General features: G+C 49.1%; 1 protein-coding gene across 5 annotated transcripts in view; it reads left to right on the forward strand.

Moving 5' to 3' along the window:
* Window positions 1-21,320, forward strand: part of FLI1 (Fli-1 proto-oncogene, ETS transcription factor) — a 145,393-nt gene that overhangs the window by 81,336 nt on the left and 42,737 nt on the right. For all 5 annotated transcript variants that reach the window (XM_058687295.1, XM_058687298.1, XM_058687299.1 and 2 more), the window contains 3 exons: window positions 3,530-3,684; window positions 7,960-8,163; window positions 17,253-17,318. In XM_058687295.1, coding sequence (XP_058543278.1) covers window positions 3,530-3,684; window positions 7,960-8,163; window positions 17,253-17,318 — 425 coding nt within the window. The remainder of the gene's footprint in view (window positions 1-3,529; window positions 3,685-7,959; window positions 8,164-17,252; window positions 17,319-21,320) is intronic.

Below are 21,320 nucleotides of genomic sequence, written 5' to 3' on the forward strand. Positions count from 1 at the left end.
GTGGGCGGCCAGACAGCTTGCCTTGTATTGCCAGGGAGTAGGTGCATCCAGAGGGGCGGGGGGAAGGAGCGAGGAGGAAGCAGAACTAGGAGAACTTACATGGAAGTTCCATCTACTGTTCGGCCCCCAGTGGTCACCCCGGCAAGAGAACCCCGGTCCTGGCTGTGCTTCTGATGTCCTCTTCTGGGAGCCGGCCGATCCTGTGACCTGGGCACTCACCTTCCCGGCAGGTGCTCATCTTAGGGCTCATGGCTCCTCTTTTCACCAGGTGCCTTTTACCAAATGTTTCCTCTTTTCGCATTTATTTTTCTCTATTCCTGGCGCCAAGGCCCGGCCCTGCCATCGGTGGCTATGGCATAAAGGGTTGCTCCGCTTTGGCAATTTCTGTGGCTCTGACTTTTCACCCCTGCACGGCAAGAGGTCAGTTTTTAGCTCAGAAATCACCAGCGGCCCAGCTGACAGGGGAAATCAGTTTTTGAATCTTGTCTCCCTGATATTGCCGATGGGGGGCACGGCCTACGGAAGAGCACCCACTCTTCCATCATGCCCGCCCCCAGTTGGATGTTGCCCTCCTCCCCGAAAGTTCTGTCACCCCTGCCCACGGCCCTTGCACTCAAGCATCCGGCAGAGGAAGCGCGTGCTCTGGCCACCCCACCCTCTGCCACGGGGTTCCCAGCCAATGAAAACGTCGCTCCCTTGGTTGAAGGCCAACTTAATCCTGCAAACTCCCACTGCACTTGGGTTGTTTCACAGTGGACAAGTATGTTGGGAAAGGCCGCCAGGCTGCGGCGGCGTGCGTGTGCATGTGTTTTGGGGATGTGCACGTGTCTGTGTGTGTGTGCACGCGTGTACTCGTGGGCGCATGTGTGTGAGTGCACGCACGCGCCTTCCTGTGGTTAGCCATGAGGAGGGTGGGGGACCCGGCGAGCTTGGCCAGAGCTCCGCTCAGACACAGGACCAGGGTCTTTCTGGGACTGCTTCCGGACGGGCCAAGTCCTTCAACAGCAGAAGCCAAAGGGCCAAACTGGTGAAAAGCCCTGATGTGCTACTGCCTCTCCGCAGACTGCCATGGGGACATTAAACCTTCAACAATCTGGGGCTCTGACGGCTGGTTCTTGGTTCTCTGCCTGGAAAAACAGTAGGCGAATAGTAAAACCTTAAAGTCTAACATGTGTAAGTTATACATCTTATTTTCATTTTCAGCCCATGTTCCCCTCTGTAAGACATCAGGAAAAAATTACCGTCTGACTTCTAATATCTCAGTGGAGCATTTATCTCCCAGCTATGATAAGTGATCTTCAATATTTTTTTCCTTTCAGATTAAGAGACAAATTCATTTAATTGTCTTTTATTGGATATGCTCTGGCCCCCCTGCCCTGCCTGGGCCCCCAGCCCCCACCCCTGCCCCCTCCCTTCCCCCCGCCCCCCAACCCCGGGCCGTTACTCCCTTCCTCTGTGTTAGGGACTGCTCTCCAGGCCTCTGGAGGTGCCGCCACCGGCCGCGGGATGGGCGGGGCCCTATCTGGCACGACCTGGCTCCTTCAGTCCTCATGATGGTTGGTCCCTGCCCAAAGCAGAGTGAGGAGGGCAGCGGCCAGGCCCCTGGGAAGCCTGGAGTCATTCTGCGGCCCAAGGTTGGGCAGCTGTAATCTGAACCTTATCTGAACTCCTTGGTCTGAAGGCCTGGTTTGGAGCTCTTGAGAGAACTGGCTGTCTCCCAGGTCCGATGCTTCCTGTGCTGTGCAACCACTGCTGCAGCCTCTCCAGGGCCTTCCAGTTGTCTCCTTTAGTCCTGCTGCTGCCGGAGGGGCTGAAGGGAAGCTAGGGCAGGGCAGGACCGCACTTCCCCCAGGCACCCTGGGAGGGGCCACGATGCTGGGCTGGCGGGGTATGTGGAGCGTTCTGCTGGCCCGCTCCCGGGCACGGGGTGGCCACAAGTGGAGTGTCGGCTTAGATCTCCAGATGGCTGCTCATTGCTGAGCTGGCGCCAGGGAGCAGGCTCCCTGCACCCGTGTTGCAACACACCAGGTGCTAACTGGGCTCCGTACATCAAGACGGAGTTGGATGACTTTTGCCTTTTGCACTTCCTTCTGGTTCTTCCGTGAGCGTGGCACCCAGGGCTGCAAAAGGCCACAAAGGCCACAGCCTTTCTATCAGGTTAAAGTTCTTGGATTCTATTCCTTCTTCATGAAGCAACCAGCCCGTGTGTGTGTGTGTGTGTGTCTGTGTGTTAAAGTAAGCTCTGTGGAGTGCCTGCATGGCTTAGTCGGTTAAGCAACCAACTCGTTCAGCTCAGGTCATGATCTCATGGTTAATGGGATCAAGCCCCATGTCGGGCTCTGTGCTGACAGCACAGAGCCTTCTTGGGATTCTTTCTTTCCTTCTCTCTCTGCCCCCCCCACCCCCACTTGTGCTCTCTCTCTCTCTCTCTGTCTCTGTCTCTCAAAATAAATAAATTAATTTGAAAAAATAGGGGTGCTTGAGTGGCTCAGTTGGTTGAGCATCCAACTCTTGATTTTGGCTCAGGTCATGATCCCAGGGTCAGGGGATCAAGCCCCACGTCAGGCTCTGTTCCTGACAGAATGAAGCCTGCTTGGGATTCTCTCTCTCCCTCTCCCTACGCCCCTCCCTTCCTCGCACTCTTTCTCTCTCTGAAAATAAGCATTAAAAAAATGAAAAAATAAAGTAAGCTCTATGCTCAACGTGGGGTTCAGACTCAGGACCCAGAGATCAAGAGTCACATGCTCTACCAACTGAACCAGCCAGGCACACCCATATGGGTGTTTTGATGGGAAAGCTTAACACCGAAGACCTGAGTCCTGCTCAGGTCACACTAGCTGTGTGACCCTGGGCCAGTTACCTCACCTCTCAGTTTCCTTAACCATAAAGAGGAGATATGAACCATTGGATGGGTATTGGGAAGTTAAAATAGAACCGGGTACAAGAAATGCATCAAAATCATATGTGCAGTAGAAATACTTCACTCAGCAAACAATGATCACTCGTCTCCTATAGAAGGCACTATGTAAGACGTTGAGGTTTAAAGGAGGAAGTCCTGTCAATCTCTCAGGAAACTCCCAATCCAGCGGGGGAAGAGGACCCGCTAAGCTAACAATCACCCAGCGTGACCAGAGCTAGAACCATGGCAGAAACAGAGTGCCGGGGTGGGGGTGGGAGGCGGAGGCCTACCTGGGGCCAAGGCCAGGGCAAGTGCTGTTGGAGCACAGGTTGCCTGGCAACAAGGCTAAAAATGTCAGCTGCCGTCAGATTGGGAGGGCTGTGATGCGGTCCTGAGAAGTCCAGACTCTAGTCTGAGGCCAGTAGGGAGCTGCCAAAGTTTTTAAGTGCCGTAATTATAGGATTGGGCTGGGATTTGAAAACCCTGGTGGTGGCGTGGAGGATAGAAATAAGGCAGCAGCAGCGTTGCACCAAGTGGGGCTGGGAAATGGCGCCATGATTGTCTGCCCACGCTGTGCTGATGGCAGCCGGAGTGATGACTTCCTCTGGGCTTTGTGTCCTCTCGCCTCAGGGAGTCTCCAGTGGACTGCAGTGTTAGCAAATGCAGCAAGCTAGTTGGTGGAAGTGAGTCCAACGCCATGAACTACAACAGCTACATGGATGAGAAGAACGGCCCCCCTCCTCCCAACATGACCACCAACGAGAGGAGGGTCATCGTCCCCGCAGGTACTTTGGGAACCAGGCTGCCGGCTGGCATCCGTGCCCTCACTTTTCTGGGCTAGTAGTTGGAGGGCGGGCTTGTCCCAGTTGGGCATCTGAAGCTTTACCTGATACCCTATTCGCTATGGAAGTGCTGACTTAGGAGAGCTACCTTCCTCACCTTCCTTCCCACTGTCCTTCAAGATAGTGTCCCAAGTGTCACCAGCACCCTGAAGGGCAGGTGCCGGGAGCCCACCCTCAAACAGGTCACGTCATAGACTCGACCTCAGGACACGGTACCACAGGATGAGGACTGCTAAGAGGGCAGAGGCAAGGCCGTCTGAAACCAGAAGGAGTCCCAGAAACTCCTGGATGGGCCCGCCCTTGCCTTTAAGGAGAAGAGTGGCCACAGAGGTCTGTCATGTCCATCAGGCAGTACTTCCTGGCATCTGCAAGCTTCCACCTTTCCAAAATTACAGCCAGCTCTCTTCGTTTCAAAATAGAAATAACTATATTTAACAAATGGAGCGCCTTAACGTGTGCAGAAAGTTATGTCATTATGTAAAAATAGCCTTTTTCCTAGGTATTGGTGCTGTTTGGTTGTAGAAAATAAAATCATTGTTCAAGCCTTCCGTCCATTGGCCGGATGCTCTGCCTCAGCTAGACCAGCTAGCTCAGCAGCCTGGTCAGAAAGGGGGTTTGAAAACTGCAGCGGGTAGAGTCGGTGCCAGGTAGAAGGAGCGAGAACGTCCAAATCTTAAGCAGAGTGAATTACAGGGCAGGGATTAAAACTAATCTTACCAAAATAACATGACCAAAAAGGCACAACCCCTTCCGTTTGCAAAAGTGTAAGTGCCGTGGTGTCTGAGGGCAAAGGATTAGATATCTCTTTGAGGTAGTGCAAAGGAATTTGCTTGTTGGCCTAGAAGGCATGGTTTTGTAATGAGCCTCTCCTTCCTACGCCCTTTTGTATTTATTTTCCATGGGACGCCGTGTCTCACCATCTCGTAAGACTATGGCTGCGTAGCATCCCTGCGCGCCGGGCCAAACTCAAGGTGGCAGAGGGTGGGAAGTGTGGGACCCAGGGAGGCAGGAGGAGCTGGGAAAATAGGAATTTTTCTGTGCCCTGCAGGACCTGAAAACTATTCATAAAGGATTTTTTTGAGTTTCCCTTTTCCACAAGCACGCGGCTTCACACAGGAGGAGGGAGAGTAGTTCCTATTTTCTGAGCACTTTCCAGATGCTGGGCGCATTTAACTGCTTTCTCTACATTATACTACTTATATCGTTTAACGTTTGATCTCCTCCCTCTCTCCCTCCCTCAGACACCAGGAATGTTTAGCTCAGGTGCATTTGTAAGGTCCAAGAAAACCGTGTTCCTCCCTTCTCATCAAAAGAAGCAGACAATGAAGGAACGATAATGCAGACAGGGTGGGGATCTCACTGCTCTCCCCTAAGCAAAGCCAAGCTTCGCCGGGCCTTTGCACATCTGGCATCAGACTGCCCTGTTTTGCCAAACAGTGGCCAGCGTGGGAAGGCACTCTTGGGCTCTGTAGAGTCAGGGCATCAGAGATTGTCTCTGAACCAAATATGGATGCCATCTCATTTTCGTAGTCACTTTTGGGAGGAGAGAGGGGCAAACAGACAGGCTGCTTGGTTGACCCTTTCACTCTGAGTTGGTGTTGAAATACTTCCAAAAGGAATATCAAAATGTCAGTCTTCAGTGGACCAAGGTAATAATAATGATAGCAGTAATGGTGAAAATAGCGTGAATTCTTATCAAAGGGTTTTCAAAGCCTTTCTTGCAATGAATTCGCTGGCTATGGATTTACTTCATTACTTTCCCTCTGGTGAGATCTTTCAACATTATCATCAGACATTCTGGCTTCCTCCAGGCCAGCCGCCTGGACATGAGGGAAAGTTGCATTTGGGCAAGTCCACAAATCAAGGCAATAAAACATTTGTGAAACAACTGATTGAATTTATGGTGGAGATTTTGAGACAAGTATAAACGAGGGCTCTGGTTAATCACCAGTTTCAGGTTCAGATGGGAAGAAACTAGGACTAAATCATCCAGGAAATACATTTGGAAGAGTTTAGCGTGATCCAGAGTGGAAGCTTTAGAATTCATTGTGCTGTAAAGGGAGAGAAATAATATTGTGATAGAGCCCAAAGCAAGAGTGGAAATATTAAAATAAATTAAATACATGGTGTAAAATCGAATTTGAGGCCTCAAACACTAAAAGTGAGGAGTCAGGATGAAGCAAAGGAGATCAGATGAAATAAAAATGCTGTGTAATCCATTGCCCACCTGTGCCGTTTTCCTTTAGAATTCTGAAATGGTACAGAATATTTCCATTTCCCAGTGGCCCATGCCTAGTTGTTTCTGGAGAGTAAAAGAGGTCAACAAACCAAGAAATTGTTGAGAGAGAGAGAGAGGGAGGGAGGGAGAGAGATGCATATAGACTTGTACAATGAAGCGTTAGGAGGAGCTCTGTTATTTGGCAGAACAACTCACAGGTGGGAAGGCAAGAGGAGGGGCTTTGGGTCAGGGGGACCCACCCCCTCCACCAAGTGAAGTCCTGGGAAGGCTCAAGTTTGAGCTGGGGACTTAACCTTTCCAAACTCCTCTTGCAATCTGTAAAATGAAGACAAAAGCCATTTTGCTGGATTTTCTAGATGCGTGAGCCACGGGCCGTGTGAGGCACCAGTTACTGGGTACTGGTTGTTGGGCAGCAGTCTGTGACCTGAACTCCAAAGTCTCTTCTCTCCTCTTTTGCCATCTCTTGTACCTCCAGCGCCAGTACAGCAACCACTCCCGCCCGTGGGCCGAGGCTGGGCCCTTCGCAGAGCAGACTCAGCCCCTGCCACCTAGATACTCACATGTAAAAACCAAGGAGAAAGGGAGAACCCATGGCAAACAAGGGTGATCAGCAGAAGCTCTGAGTAAAAGTGCTGGGGAATTCGTATTCCGTGAGAGGGAGGCCACAGAACTTTGCTCCCTTCCCCACGGCCACTCCTAATCCTTCAAACCTGGTTCCCATATTTGCCCAGAACCTTCACAGACTCTGAATGAGAGGGTGAAGGGCTGAGAAGGTGCACAGATATCCTTTCCTGGGAAATATGCTAAGGAAGCAGGCCCAGTAGAAGCTGAGGGCTGACAGCTTGCCTACAAGGCCAAGCTTCCTCCCCTCGTCCAGGCAGCCTTCCGTATTTCTCCAAGTTCACACTATTCCCCTCCAGCCATGATTCCTTCAACTACCACCATGAAATTTGTTGCTTAATTATGTGGTTTCCCGCCTAATGTTTCACATGGGCAGATATCTCATGTGGCCAAGAGCCATGCAGTTTTCTTCTGTGATGGGCATTTTTTTCTAATGGGCATATTTAAGGTGTCTGTTGGATTTGCTGATAATCGGTTGCCAAGGAAAGAGATGGCTTCCAGTCTGTGATAAGATACAAGCGCTCTACCTGCTGTGGAATTTGCTGGAACTCATCGCCAGCCCTCAAAGCATACCCACACCCATCATCCACACACCTAGCCAGAAAGGAACTGTGAGGCCCCTGGGTGGAGAGGACCTCCATCATCACATTATTTTTGTTCACTCAAAGGCTGAAGGGCTGAAAGGTTTTCTCTCTCCAGTGCGTTTCCCTCATCTCTGGGGACTTAAATATCATAAAAAAAGTTTGGGGGATGATCTGGTAGAAATTTCAACCCAGCTGTCTCCACAAGGAGAAAACCCAGGTTGGATTTATGTTAAAGGCTCACAGCGCTGGGTTTTCCAACTGTACAGATGGAATTGCAGTAAAACTGTACACATATGTGTTCCCTTCTGTAGCCATCGGAGAGATCGGTGTTCTTCCCGTGCAATCGTTAATGTTCTCAAGATACAGATGGTTTCCCTTTCCAGAGGACTTTGGTCCCTGGGTCCGTGGAACTGTGTTTACTTTCATTTGGATGCCACCATTTCTCCAGCAAAGGTTTTAATGGCCTTCCAAATACTTTAAAGGGAATGTTCTGTCACGATGCCTAGGGAGACATCTAAGAACCTCCCCGGAGTGCTAAGTGGTTCAGGCAGTGCCAGATGTGGAGGAGCCAGATGGGAGTTCTAGGAGGACCATCTGGGAGGGAACCCACTTTCCCACTGAGGGAGAGAGTGGGGGGAGGGAGAAGGGGGGAACGGGGGAAGGAGGAGGACAAGGAGAAGGAGGGATGGGGAGAGAGAGGGTATACGCAGCCTTCATGAAGGCAGGGGAGTCCTGGCTGGCCCTGCCCTTGCTAATGAGCCCTTTCCTCTGCAGACCCCACGCTGTGGACTCAGGAGCACGTGCGGCAGTGGCTGGAGTGGGCGATAAAGGAGTATGGCTTGATGGAGATCGACACATCCTTTTTCCAGAACATGGATGGCAAGGAACTGTGTAAAATGAACAAGGAGGACTTCCTCCGAGCCACCTCCCTCTACAACACGGAAGTGCTGTTGTCACACCTCAGTTACCTCAGGGAAAGTAAGTGTCCTGTCTGTTTCTGGGCAGCGGAGCCCCTCAGAGGGTGTGGCCGAGTCCCCAGGGCTGGGAGAAGACTCTGAACGGCCTTGTCAAAATGAAGACCGATTTCCCATGGAGCTAATCCAGGAAAAGGAAACTGGTTCCCCCCACAGTCAGTTTATGTTGGGCAGATGCTACCGGAGCCTCACACGTCAAGGCCTGTGAAGTTGCCAAGGTCTCATGGGCTCCTACAGACCCTGAAAGGGGGCTGACCCAGTCCCGTAGTGTCAAGGGAAGCGGAATAAGAACTGGAGAAAAAAGCAGGGAGCTGTGACCCAGTGGGGCCTGCCAGAGTGTAGTTGCCAGGAGAACCCCTTTCCAGAAACTACTTTGCCCTGGAATTATAAATAGATGGACACCCTGGCTGGTATTTTCGTGTGCAAAGATTCAAAGTTCCTCCGGTAAACTCTAGATTCATGGGTTTAGGATTTAAAGTGTTGAAAACGTACACATTAGCTTCCTCTTCTCTTTAGTGTCATTCTAGCCCCCCCGAACCCCACCTTTGCAGGCTGCTCACTATGCACTCTTCCTAGCCAAACAGGGGGAGCAGCCGACCTTCCATGTGCATGAGGGTCTCTTGGACATGTTCTTCTGGCACAGCGAGAAGGAAAAAAGAGCTTTGGAAAAGGCGATTTTATGAAAGAAACTGTGTAGTCGTTCAAAAGATTTATCCGATATCAGAGTTCTCAGGCACCAAGATCCCATCATTTCCATGTGCATTTCATTTACTATTAAATATGCACAGAGATAGGAACAATTCTTTCAGGCATGCTAATAGCCTCAGCCCTAACGCTTCACTGGAAATCCAAGCGTGGTGGTAGGTATATCAGTGACCCCAAGTACTGAAGGATTTGTCTGTGGCCAGAAAAGGTGGCACAGAGATCAGGGAGGTGACGCTGCAGGAAGACTGATGGGAGTTCTTTCTACAAGGGAGTTTTTTAACAGTCAGCCCTGAGCAGGGATAGACCCGCAACCTTGGGATTCAGTGTTTGCCGTCAATAGCCAGAGCTGCCTGGGGGCGCCTGGATGGCTCAGTTGGTTGAGTGTCCGACTTCGGCTCAGGTCATGATCTCACGGTCTGTGAGTTCGAGCCCTGCATCGGGGTCTGTGCTGATGGCTCAGAGCCTGGAGCCTGCTTCCCATTCTGTGTCTCTCTTTCTCTCTGCCCCTTCCCTGCTCATGCTCTGTCTCTCTCTGACTCAAAAATAAATAAAAAACATTAAGAAAAAAAAAATAGCCAGAGCTGCCTGGAATCTTGTAGGAGTTAAGCTTTGGAATGAAGGAACTTGATGATTTTAAAGCCCCTTCCAAGCTGAGGTCTTTGGACAGTGCCTGCGGGCTGCGTTTCCTGGTCTCCTGGGCTCTGGGTTGGTTGGTTATTTCTTTGTTGTCTCCCCATCATTCAATGCGGCTTCAGCTCACCATCTCTGTACTCTTCTGTCTCATTCTACAGCAGCATGCTACACGGGGTGGAAGCAACACACACTGGCTATAAAATTAAAAAATTTTTTAAATGCCTTTGGAAGTTTCCACTGGTGCCTCCGGGCACTCTGGTCACCTCTCCGAGGCGTCTGGTAACCAGCAAGAGAGTGTGGATGATGCAGCGTATGTTAACACCAGAGCAGTTACCTCATGTCTGAGTCTTGCTGCAACGTGAGGTCAGCCCAAGAAACAACAAGCTCAAAAAAAGGGGGCGAGTCTCTACCCAGTTTTCCTGAGCTTTGGAGAATTAGCATTTTCTAATGATCTGTATTTCTCAGCCTTTAAATGTTTATGGAATTTTTTTTTTTTTTAAAGTTTCTTTGCACAGAGCCCCGCAGCGATGCTAGCCAGGCAGGGAAGAGGTTGGAAGTGAGCAACGTAAGGTGGGCACGAGAAGCGTGGATCAGCAAAGCAAGGACGCTGTTGGAGCCTACCTTTCTGCTTCTTTGGGCATCATATGGTGGAGGGCCAGGAATCATTGGCCCCTGTACTTTCTTTGTGGGAGAAGAGAGAGACAGCAGCAACATGGATAGCACGTCCGATCACTTTAAGGGACCAATAATCTGGGGTTCCGTGGCAGATGCCTTTGTTGGGGAAATGTTCAAGTGCATTCTGACTTGATGTGGGGAACTCCCCTTCATGCCATGTGAAACCATTCAGGCCTGCTTTCTGGCAGGTCCATAAACAACCAAAGTCCCCATTAGGGTTTCCTGCCACCAAAGAACCCAAGCCACAGACCCTGAAGCAAGACCAACACCTGCCCCAACGGCTCAGGCACTGGCTAAGGTCGCCCCTGGTAACCATGATAGAGGAGCACAGACACTAAGGGGCAAAGGAGTGAGCGGTTTGTGAAGCATGAGGGCCGAAGCATTGGTCTTTTGGGGGCCACAAGTACGAGGGCAAGAAAAAGAGTGCCTCGCTGCTTCTTTCCTTCTTTCTTTTCAAGAATATTTGTAGACGTTGAGGAAGATAGGCCCCATAACTACATATGTAGATATGCCCCCAAAGCAATAAAAATATGAAGTTTCCAGAAAGTTGTTTATGAGCGGAGGAAATTTCCAGGGTGGAGAGGAGATAGAACAAGGTGCCTATGTGATACGACGCTGAGCGCAACAGCTAAATATGAAGTGCTCGGTGCCATGATAGAAAAACCATGTCTGCCTGCAGAAGCAAAAATTAAAATGCTGTATGAAGGCTCAAAAAAAGAAAATAAAACCTGCCAGAGCATAGTATGGTAATAGTCCAAGGGCCTTTTGAGGAACCTAAGCATAAAATGATGCACCATCATGGGAAAAAAAATTTGATTCATGCTTCTCTTCAACTGGTGTCTCCCTTCGGATTCTGGCCTCGGGAACGCTCTGTGTTGGGCGGTGTCTGGCCAGCTAAGACCCCTGCGGGAGGTATGTGCCTGGTGACTGTCTGCGCGCAGGATTGCAGGGAACCCTCCCCGTGCCGACCAACATGCCTTCAAACACTTTATTGTTTTTCCAGACTTACTTCCAGTGGATGTTTTGTGCTCAGGCAGGGAGGCCGGTATTTTGGGGACAGAGGTTGGGGCAGCTGAGTGGAGGCAGGGGAGAGGGGTGCTAATTCCTGGTGCTTTGTCCTCTGTCCTGTTGTTGAGGAGGGGGCCGGGGCTCAAACATCCCCCACTCTGGCAAGAGGTGGGGCGCAAGTAGCTGAGCTCCTCGACACAGAAGACGCCACATTCGTTGGATCCCTCCAACATATCTGATCTTTCTGGACTTGCACAGAAAACAAGGAAACCGTGTGGGGTAAGAAGCTCTAGCACCAAATTCACACTTTCACTAAAGGTGTTGGAGCATTTGCTCTGGTTGTCTGGGAGGGGAGCTATACCTTTAAATGTCAGACACCACACTTCAATGTTAAAATGTATTTTCCCCGGGGTGGAGAAGAAACAGTGGTGTCCTGAGTGCCTCTATGCCCCGTCTGGTGGCCTGGCATACCCAGATTCATCTGGCCTGCTTGGAAGTGCTTGGTCTCTGTACTTCAGCTTTTCAGCTGTCCCAGACAGAGTGGCCGTCCCCTACACCCGCGCTCTGTAACATCACCCGCACTGGACATGGGAAGGGGCCGGTGGGGGCGGGGGGCTGGGACGGATGCCCACAGTACTTGGGACGATTCTGGAGTCCCTCGGGGACACCGGGGCTCAGGTGTGCATCTCCCCAGGTGTCGTTCACTGTACAGGGACAGGATGCCCCCTTGTGGACACCACGTGGACAATTGTTTATAACCCCCATTTTAAAGCCGAAGCAACTGAGGTCTGGAGGGCTTCAGAAATTGGTTCAAAGGCGGACGCCAGTGGAGAGCAGCCTGGGAGCTAAGCCCCAGGCCTCCTAGGTCTCAGTCTGCCATCGGCCCGCAGCTTCCTGCTCTGATGTGAGATGGCCCAAGAGAGAGAGACAGGAAGCTAACCTCCCTTCTCTACCTTAGAATTAGCCTCGTGCCCCTGACGCTTCCATGTTGCCGGCCAGGCCACTTTCCCCACAGCATTTTCTGTTTTCATTTGCGCCAAGAGATAAATGCTTTCCGAAACTTCCCTGTGGCCTCCTGGAATGAGGCAGATTAAAGCCAAACCTATCACCACGCTAACCCTGTCCTTCTTTCTTCCCGGTGCCGCCCCACACCCTGGACCCGCCAGGCGGCCCCACCAGTATCTCTGTCGGGCACACCCCGTTGGCAGAGGCCATATTTACAGGCCAAGGGCTGCGGGAAATGAGATTGGGCCGTCACAAGGCGCGCTGGGGACGGACCTCAGAGGAAGTGAGAGCCCTCCAGGCTGGCAGTTCAGACTCAGGGCCACTGGGGGGAGTTTGGGCTTTCTGGGAGCCCAGAAGGTTCTGGGCTTGGGGTGGCCAGAGGCCGAAGAAGGAAAAGGAGTCCTTTGTCATTTTACAAAAAGTGGAGATCTGTATGTGTTTCGGAGCCTGACCTGTGAGAAAGTGCCGAGAGACCATGTTTTGAAATCGCGGTGGCGCAAGAGAATGATATATCGTGCGGCAGGGAGGCTGCAGAAAAGGTATCTATCTTGAGTCCGATTTTTAATTTAAACTTAATGGAAAACACATTTTGCATTCCGCGGCCTTCCCACCGGCAGCCTCAGATGGTTGGGCAAAGGTGATGGGTCCGGGCAATTAAGCTGGTGAAGCATTATCCCTTCCAGGCCGGGATCTGACCAGTAAAAGAGAACAGGATTCGGGCAGAACAAAAGACCAGATTGCCCTGGACTCAGTCGTCCAGCCAGGCCTGTTGTTGAGAACATGGAGCCGTATTTCTCCGCCCCCTCCTCCCGCCCCACCCCTACACTTCAGCCAGAGCCATTGATGCAGCCCAGAGAAAGGGAAACCCACATTCAATAGGCAGGAGACAAAGGCTTTGGCACCGGAAGGAGGACGGTTGTCTCCCCGGCTCCAGGTGTCCCCGATGAAGAGCAAGTTACGTTGGGGGAACGTAGAACCAAAGAAAGACCCATTGTTGGGCCTCTACCTCACACCTGCAAAGCTTCACTCTGCTCATTTCCATCGTTTTGCAGATCCCTAATATGATATCCAGTGACGGATGGACTCAAAAAGGGGAAATTATTTTTCCCTTATGCTTTCACTTTGGAAAGGCCAGTCCATTCTCAGCAGCAGTCACTTCATGCTTTCCGGGGCCCCGGATTAGCGGATATACTTATATGCCTGTGTCCGTACATTAAGCAAATAAATAAACGCTCTAACTGAAGGGTGCAGAGTCGAGTAAAATTCATAAATGCACAACTCAAGAAACTGGCACAAAGGGAATCCACTCGCTTGGTTGTTGTTGTTGTTGTTTTTAAGTTTATTTATTTATTTTGAGAGCAATAGAGACAGCACCAGTGGGGTGGAGGCAGAGAGAGGGAGAGAGAGAATCCCAAGCGGACTCCACACTGTCAGTGCAGAGCCTGATGCGGGGCTCAAACTCACGAACCGTGAGATCAGGACCTGAGCCAAAACCAAGAACCGGAAGCTTAACCGGCTGAGCCACCCAGACACCCCTCCACTCGCTTGTATAATCACTCCCCAGGTCAAGGAGTAGACCAGAAGCCCCCTTGCGCCCTCTCTCTGTCCCCCACTCCTCCCTAGCAAGGTAACCACTGTCTTGATTCCCGACGCCATAGGTGAGTTTTGTCTGTTCCTTAGATTTAGCCTGAAGGCTGCCGGGTCTGCTGGACTGAGAACAGGTTTTGCAGATAAACCAGAATGGGAATCCTGGCTTCCTGGGCTTTGTGGCTGTGTGACCCTGAGAAAATGACTTGACTTCTCCCAGTGCTGATCTGTAAAAGGAGAAGAACGTGACACTGGCTTTGCCTGGCTGTTAGGGATAAAAGGAGAGAACAGATATAAAGTGTCCAGTGCATACTGCTTTCAGGAGAGTTGCCTTCCCTCCTCCTATCACAGCCTGTTTACTCCAACAGGACAACAGGACGGTGTCAGGAAAGATTAGGAGCTCACCTTAGCTCTACACAGATGGAGCCTCAAAGCAGGAGAAAAAAAAATCCAAAGCAACAGAGCGAGAGACGAGGCTCCAGGAAAGACCTTCTTGTATCAGAACAAATTCCCATAAGAAAAGGGTGTGCTGTGCCACCCCCTGTAGCCTGAAGAACTTGTCAAGTGAAAATCGGAGAAGAGAAAGGATGTCAGTCCCTTGGGAGGGAGGCCAGATGCCCCCCAACCAGCCCCTCCTTCCAGGAGTGAAACTTGAACCAGGAACGGTCTTCAGGGCAAAATCCTTTTCCTAGGTTACCATGAAATATGTATTTCATGCAAGCTTTGCAGAGGTCAAACGACCCTTTCTCTTGGCTTTCTGGGAGTTTCCTGTGGAATTCATATGTGCCCAAAGAAGAACTTTCACCAAGGGGAAAATTTAATAAATGTGGTTTATCTAAGCTTCGTGCTCTCAGCTAAATCTGCACTAATGACTCAGGCAGTTTGCTCCTCTGAGACCATCATTTTTCTTTATTTGCTCCAGCCGTGAGGTTTCAGCCTGAGGGAGAGAATGTCGGGGACAGAAAGGCAGACATTCTTGGTCTTACTTCTGAGACTTTTTTTTCTATTCCCTTGGAACGCTCGGTTCTATTTCTTAACCTCCTTCCAGTCATGGAGGATTATTTCTTATTGCAGCAGAACCCGTCCGCAACTCCAGGTCCAGAAGACAAGACAAATGCTCAGCAAGCTCTTTTATAAAGGGGTCATTGTATGTCATTGTGGTGTCTGTGGGAGAAGGGGTATAAAAATAGTAATGATAACCAGCTAGCATTTGCTGAACACTTACTGTGAACCAAGGTCTTTTTTGAGCACTTTACAGGTATTATTCTATCCAATTGTCGCAACAACTGTGCTAAGTAGATGTTGTTATTAGCCCATTTTATTGTTTTTAAAGCTTTTTGTTAATGTTTATTTACATTTGAGAGAGAGACAGACAGGGCGTAGGCGGGGGAGGGCCAGAGAGAGAGGGAGACATAGAATCAGAAGCAGGCTCCAGGCTCTGAGCTGTCAGCACGGAGCCTGACGTGGAACTTGAACCCATGAACCATGAGATCATGACCTGAGCCAAAGTAGGACACTTAACTGACTGAACCACCCAGGTGCCCTTTAAAGCTTTTTTTTTTTTTTTTAAGTTTATTTATTTATGGAAAGAGAGAGAGAGCAAGAGCACAGGCAGAGAGAGAGAAAGAGAGAGAGAGAGAGAGGGAGAGAGAGAATCCCAAGCAGGCTTCACACCATCAGCTCAGACCCCGACGCGGGGTGCGAATCCACAAACTGTGAGATCATAACCTGAGCTGAAATCAAGAGTCAGACGCTTAACCGACTGAGTCACCCAGGCACCCCAGCCCATTTCCGACACCATTTTCTCTGTGGCTTAGAGAGATTGGGTAAATTGAGGGAGGCTACTGAGCTAAGGGTTAAGAGGCAGGTCTAACTTTCAACTCTTGTCTGCATAACAACTGTATTGAAATGAGGTTGTCACAGCCTCACCTGATCCTTGATGTTTTTCAGAATGGACTAACCAAATGCCTCTGGTTCTTGGGATATTATACGCACGTGACTGTTTCCTTTCTAAAATGGTCTGCCCACATCCACGCTTTGGCATATTGTGGTCTCAGAACCGCCTCCACCCCGCCCCTCTTTTTCTCTTGGAATGGTTTCAGAGCTAGAAGGAACGGTCGCCCAAACCACAAGTCATAGGTGCTGGGCAGCTGGGTGATTCCCGTAAAATTCTCTCCCTCGTCGTCTGGCCTGGAAGGGCACACATTTTCTCCGAGGCGCACAACCAAACGCCCACAGCTGGGTGAGGCAGCGGCTGTGCTCCTGCAACCCCACCATGATTGGAGGCTAAAAATAGGAGCGTCTGCCAGCCCATCCCCTGTCCTAAGCCCTGGCACCCAAGTCAGCCGCCCGTCTGCAGAGGGAAGGGAAAATTTGCAAAGACTTCCCCAGCCTCCAACACCTATGGCAGGCTTATCCTGTCCTCTGCAAAAGCACATCTCAGCCCTGGTCTTGAGGGCACTTACGAGTTTCCCCAGGAGACTCTCGAGGAGAATTGCAAACATGCCTACAGTTCACAAAACGAAACTCTTGGGTTCTTTTGAAACTAAGGAACGAGCCCCATTTTAGGGGAAAGGGGGAGTTTTTACGTGCAACAGAGAAGAACTGTCACCCCTGTGAAATTCCTAGGGCAGTGCCCAGTATGAGTAGTTACGTGTTAAGGGTTCATCTTAGGAGATGGGGTAGCAGCACTCTGGAAATTGAATGTATTGTGCCCCACGATCAGCTGTGTTCTCTCAGACATTTGCAAAGGAAGGCGAGGGTTACTACCAGCCCTCCTGCCATCCTGACCCCTTCCCAACCGCCAACACTCCCCTCCATTCTCAGTGACGATACCCAAGCATCTCACCCGCCAGTAAAATGACCTGTCTGTAAACCCACCGGATACCATAGCACGCAGGAACTGTATAGCCGCTTCTCCAGGGTGTGGCAAAACTGCAAACTGCAGGCCAGATCGGTCCAACTCTGGCCCATGGACAAAACAAAACAAGACAAAACAAAACAAAAACAAAGAAGAATGTACAGCAGAGACTGCAGTTAGCCCACAAAGCCTAAAATATTTACTATCTGGTCTTTATAGAAAAAGCTTGCCAACTCCTCCTGTAGTTTAACCCCTTCGTTTTGCTGCTGCAGAAATCAAAGTCTAGACTTCCCTACGGCCGCACAGGGAGAGTCTTAGTCCTGTGCTCCTGCCATGATGGGGTGTGGACACCCAGGAGCTTCAGAACCGTAAATATGGCTGCTGGGGAGGGCTGTGCGTGTCCCACTCACGGGCATTCTGTCCTAACAAGCTCTGGCCGGAGCTCCAGGAATCAAACACATTCCCCGCAGGAGGCAGGATGGATTCCATGAACTCTTTCTCTCAAGGAGCCATCTGTCTCTCTTACCTACCCGGATCTATTCCCCTCCTGACTCCCTTCTCCTCCCATCTTCTACTCCTGATCTACCCTTGTTATAACGCACTTTTGCTTTGCCTTACAGGTTCACTGTTGGCCTATAACACGACCTCCCACACAGACCAATCCTCACGACTGAGTGTCAAAGAAGGTGAGTCTGTTCTCTCATGCATTTTCTTCAGTCCCAGGAACGGCACGCTTCCATGCTGTTAAGATTGGCATGGGGAACTCCAAATCGGTGCACTCTTAACCTTAAAAACAAGATCGGTGGTTATTTTATGAGCAAAAACTGGTTTATGTGGGAAGGGCAGAGAATAGCAATTCAGGATAAACAAGCTATGGCAAAAGCATAGGTCAGCCCAACAAACAAAGGAGAGAGGAACGTTATTTTATGGAGAACATGGAGGAAGTTGGGAGGAGTTGTGAATGTAAGTCCACTGGAGAAAAGTAAGAGTTCGGGGGTGATGACAGCTTCTCATTGGCTGAGGTGCAGGGGGTAGCTGATTTCTTATAGGAGATGTAATGTACATCTTTCCCTGTTGGAACCTGTAACTGATGATTCTTTCCTGTTGAGATTCATCTGTTGTGGTAGGTCATTGACACATCTGTTGAAGTCTGTAATTGACCATTCTTCCTGTAATTGACATGTGAGTTGTACTGCCCCCCTCCCCCCACTAGGTCTCTCTGGCCCCCCAACTCCATTTTATTGAGGTTTCCCTTTGTTAATTTTCAAGCACCAAATCTTTTGTTCCGCTCAGATTTTTGTAGCATACAAGGAAAGAAGCCAAAGCATATCCCGCTTGCACTAACTGCAAAAATGCAGCAAGGTTTTGGGGCACCTGGTTGGCTCAGTTGTTGAGCGTCGGACTCTTGTTTCAGGTCAGGACATGATCCTGGGGTCATGGGATCGAATCCTGCATTGGGCTCCACACTGAGCATGAAGCCTGCTTGAGCCTGCTTGAGCTTGAGGCTCTCTCTCTCCCCTTCTGCCCCTCTCCCCTGCTCACACACACACACACACTGTCTCTCTCAGGAATAAAAATAAAAACATTTAAAAAAATACAGCAAGGTTTTTAAATATCTTGTAATGATATCAAAGATAAGACTTGACATTGTTACCCCATGAAATAAAAGCTGTTGCTCTTAGAGGACTGCACCCTTTCAAAGCTGGAAGTTGGGAGCTTTTTTCTGTTGAAGATAATGAAATGAAGATTTTTAAGGATTCTTGCAAAGCCACATTTTAAGGGTCTCTTTTTTTTCCTAACAAATTTTAGCAACGCCAATATATTTTTAAAGTGGTGATGTGGGGATTTGGTCTAGTGAGTTTGGTTTAATTGAGAGAGACAGGAACAACCTCAACAAATGGTATTTACCAGTGAGGATTTGATTGCAATAGCACCTCTCCACATCTTATTTACGAAACATTGTGAGGATGTGTTGTTCCAGATACTGTGTTAGATTCTAGGCATTTATTTTATTTTATTTTATTTTTATTTTTTTTAATGTTTATTTATTTTTGAGACAGAGAGAGACAGAGCATGAACGGGGGAGGGTCAGACAGAGAGGGAGACACAGAATCTGAAGCAGGCTCCAGGCTCTGAGCTGTCAGCACAGAGCCCGACGCAGGGCTCGAACTCACGGACGGTGAGATCATGACCTGAGCGAAGTCGGATGCTTAACCGACTGAGCCTCCCAGGCTCCCCTAGATTCTAGGCATTTAAACAAGTGAATGATTCATGGTACCTAGTTTAAGGGAGAAAAAATGTAAGTGAAAAAAATCGGCCCAAGGCAAAAAGAAAAAAAAAAAAAGAAAATCCACAGAGGAGGAGAATTTTGAGTGGCGGCTTAAAGAGCGAATAGGAGTCTGATGAACACACTCCCTTCCTTGACTTTCTACTTTGCCACTTTTGTACATCTGCTGTATGCCCATCACTCACTTTGCCCTCTCCCCACCCCCCATCAACCCTCAGTTTGTTGGGATGAACACTGGGTGTTGTATGGAAAGCAATTTGACAATAAATCATACATATATATATATTATATGTATATAATATATATAATAATGCACAATATATATATTGTACATATATAATGACAGTAAATCATATAAATATATATAATATTATATATATATAATGTACATCTGGTGTAAAATTGAATGAATGAAGGCAGAAATTTTCCATGTAGGTTGCATGTAGTATAGCTCAGCATAAGATTTCAGAGAAACATGAAGCTCTTCTGACAGAAAAGCCTTAAGGAACATTGATTCAGAATCCTCGTGAGTTATGGAGGAGGCAGACCCAAAAAGCATGGGTGTTTTGGCCATGGTCACACCTTTGATCACATAGAACTTTGTGTTTCCTGTTAACAATTTATAATCAGATGATAACCAGAGAATTTAGTGAAAGGAATATACAACATGGTGAATCTGCTTTTAAACTTGTGGTTTCATTTATTTCCTCTCCCCTGCCTCCTACCCCACGCTGGGTCCATCCTATTCATGCTACTGTTTTCCTTTCCGAATCACATTTTTTTGGATTTTGCCATGAAAGCTAAAGTCATATTGACTCATTCTGCAGTCCAAGCCACATTTTACTTGCTGACCTAGTTAACATCATGTTGCAGATGTCTTAATAGAGAAAATATATTATAGTGACAAACATATTAAATTTGAGGTCAGGGCACCCTTGGCTTGGTCTGGGGAGATCACTTCATGCCCCGCATCTTCGTTTCCTGTCAAATAAAAGGACTGAACTAAGTCAGTAGGGGTTTGACTCTTGAGCTCTGGGCTTCTAAAGGGATGTTCTAGAACCGCAGGTGAGGGCTCCGCCTTCATCAGGGCCACACTGTTTTGATCTGGTTTATTTATTGAGTTAAAATTTCATTTGAGGATAAGGATCCAGCTCTTGGAAAAAAGGGGGTAAGTGAAAAAGAAGGACTGAAGGGAGAGAGGGAGAAAGAGAAGGGGAGCAAAGGAAAAGAAGGAGATCCTTCAAAGTTCCTTCAGTTGTTCAGGCTAAACCCTGCTGGCAACCAGTGAGACTGGGGCCGAGCCAATGAGAGAATATCTGATAATGGGCTTAAAATAAAGACTTTCATTTAGAAGCAAGTCTGAATTGAGCTGCATTGATGAGCTGCAGCTCATTACTCCTCCAGGGGTCTTAGCTTTCAGCCCTCTCCTTTACCTACCATACTGCATTTCCTTCCCTTGGCTCCTTTGTGTACAGGGCGGCCGAGCATTTGCAGTGCCACTGGGCTTATTCAGGCTTATTGCAGGAGTAGCTCGCTCTTGCTGGGCAACAACCCCTCTTCTGAAATGAATTAACTGTAGTATCCAGGCAAACGCACGCTGCCAGGACCTCATTCAGGTGGTGCCGGGGCATTTATCTCCCAACATCGGCCCTGGCCTCTAGAGACCATTAAGTCTGTGCTTTGCAGGTGCATCTTTTGTCCCCAGTAAAGCTTTCCACTTGAGCTGTCTTGCTTCTGTGTTGCCTCCCCCCTTGTGAGGTGGTCTGAATCTGTCTGAAAGGCCCATCATCCACAAAACAAAGTGCATTAGCAAGACAAAGCTAATCAGGCTTCTCTCTCCTTCCTTTTCACTCTCCTCCCCACCTCTTTCCCTCTCTCTCTCCCTCTCTCTCTTCCTCTCCTGCTTTTTCTCTAATAGCTGTCTTGATTACTGAAAACATTAAATGGAAAACTCAAGAGAAAACACCGAGCCACCTTGACTCCACGTTGTTGGAATAAGACACACACACAGCCCCAAACAAGCCCAGAGTTCTTCTAGAGCAACAGAGCTGTGTGTGCGTGCGTGCGTGCGTGTGTTGTGCCTCACAAAGGGCAGGTGCTGGCATCACACACAAAGGAAAGAAGTTGAAGAGATGATGTCTATTGTGCTTCTTCCATTCACTTATCAAATGAGAGTGCCTTTTTCTTTAAAATGGCATAATCACCCTTCCAGCTTGTCTCTTGCAAATGATTGCACCCTCGGAGGGTCATTTGTGCCCAGGAAATAAGGCTTGATTTTTAAAATTAATTTATAGCAGTCTCTAAGCCGCTTTACCCAATGTATTCTATACTCGCAGATTGGACCCAGTTAAAACAGTTGTGCTCGCTTGACTTTACTTATCAAGGCTAATGCACTTTAAAA

This window comes from Neofelis nebulosa, chromosome 10 (assembly GCF_028018385.1).
Source record: "Neofelis nebulosa isolate mNeoNeb1 chromosome 10, mNeoNeb1.pri, whole genome shotgun sequence".
Classification (NCBI taxonomy): domain Eukaryota; kingdom Metazoa; phylum Chordata; class Mammalia; order Carnivora; family Felidae; genus Neofelis; species Neofelis nebulosa.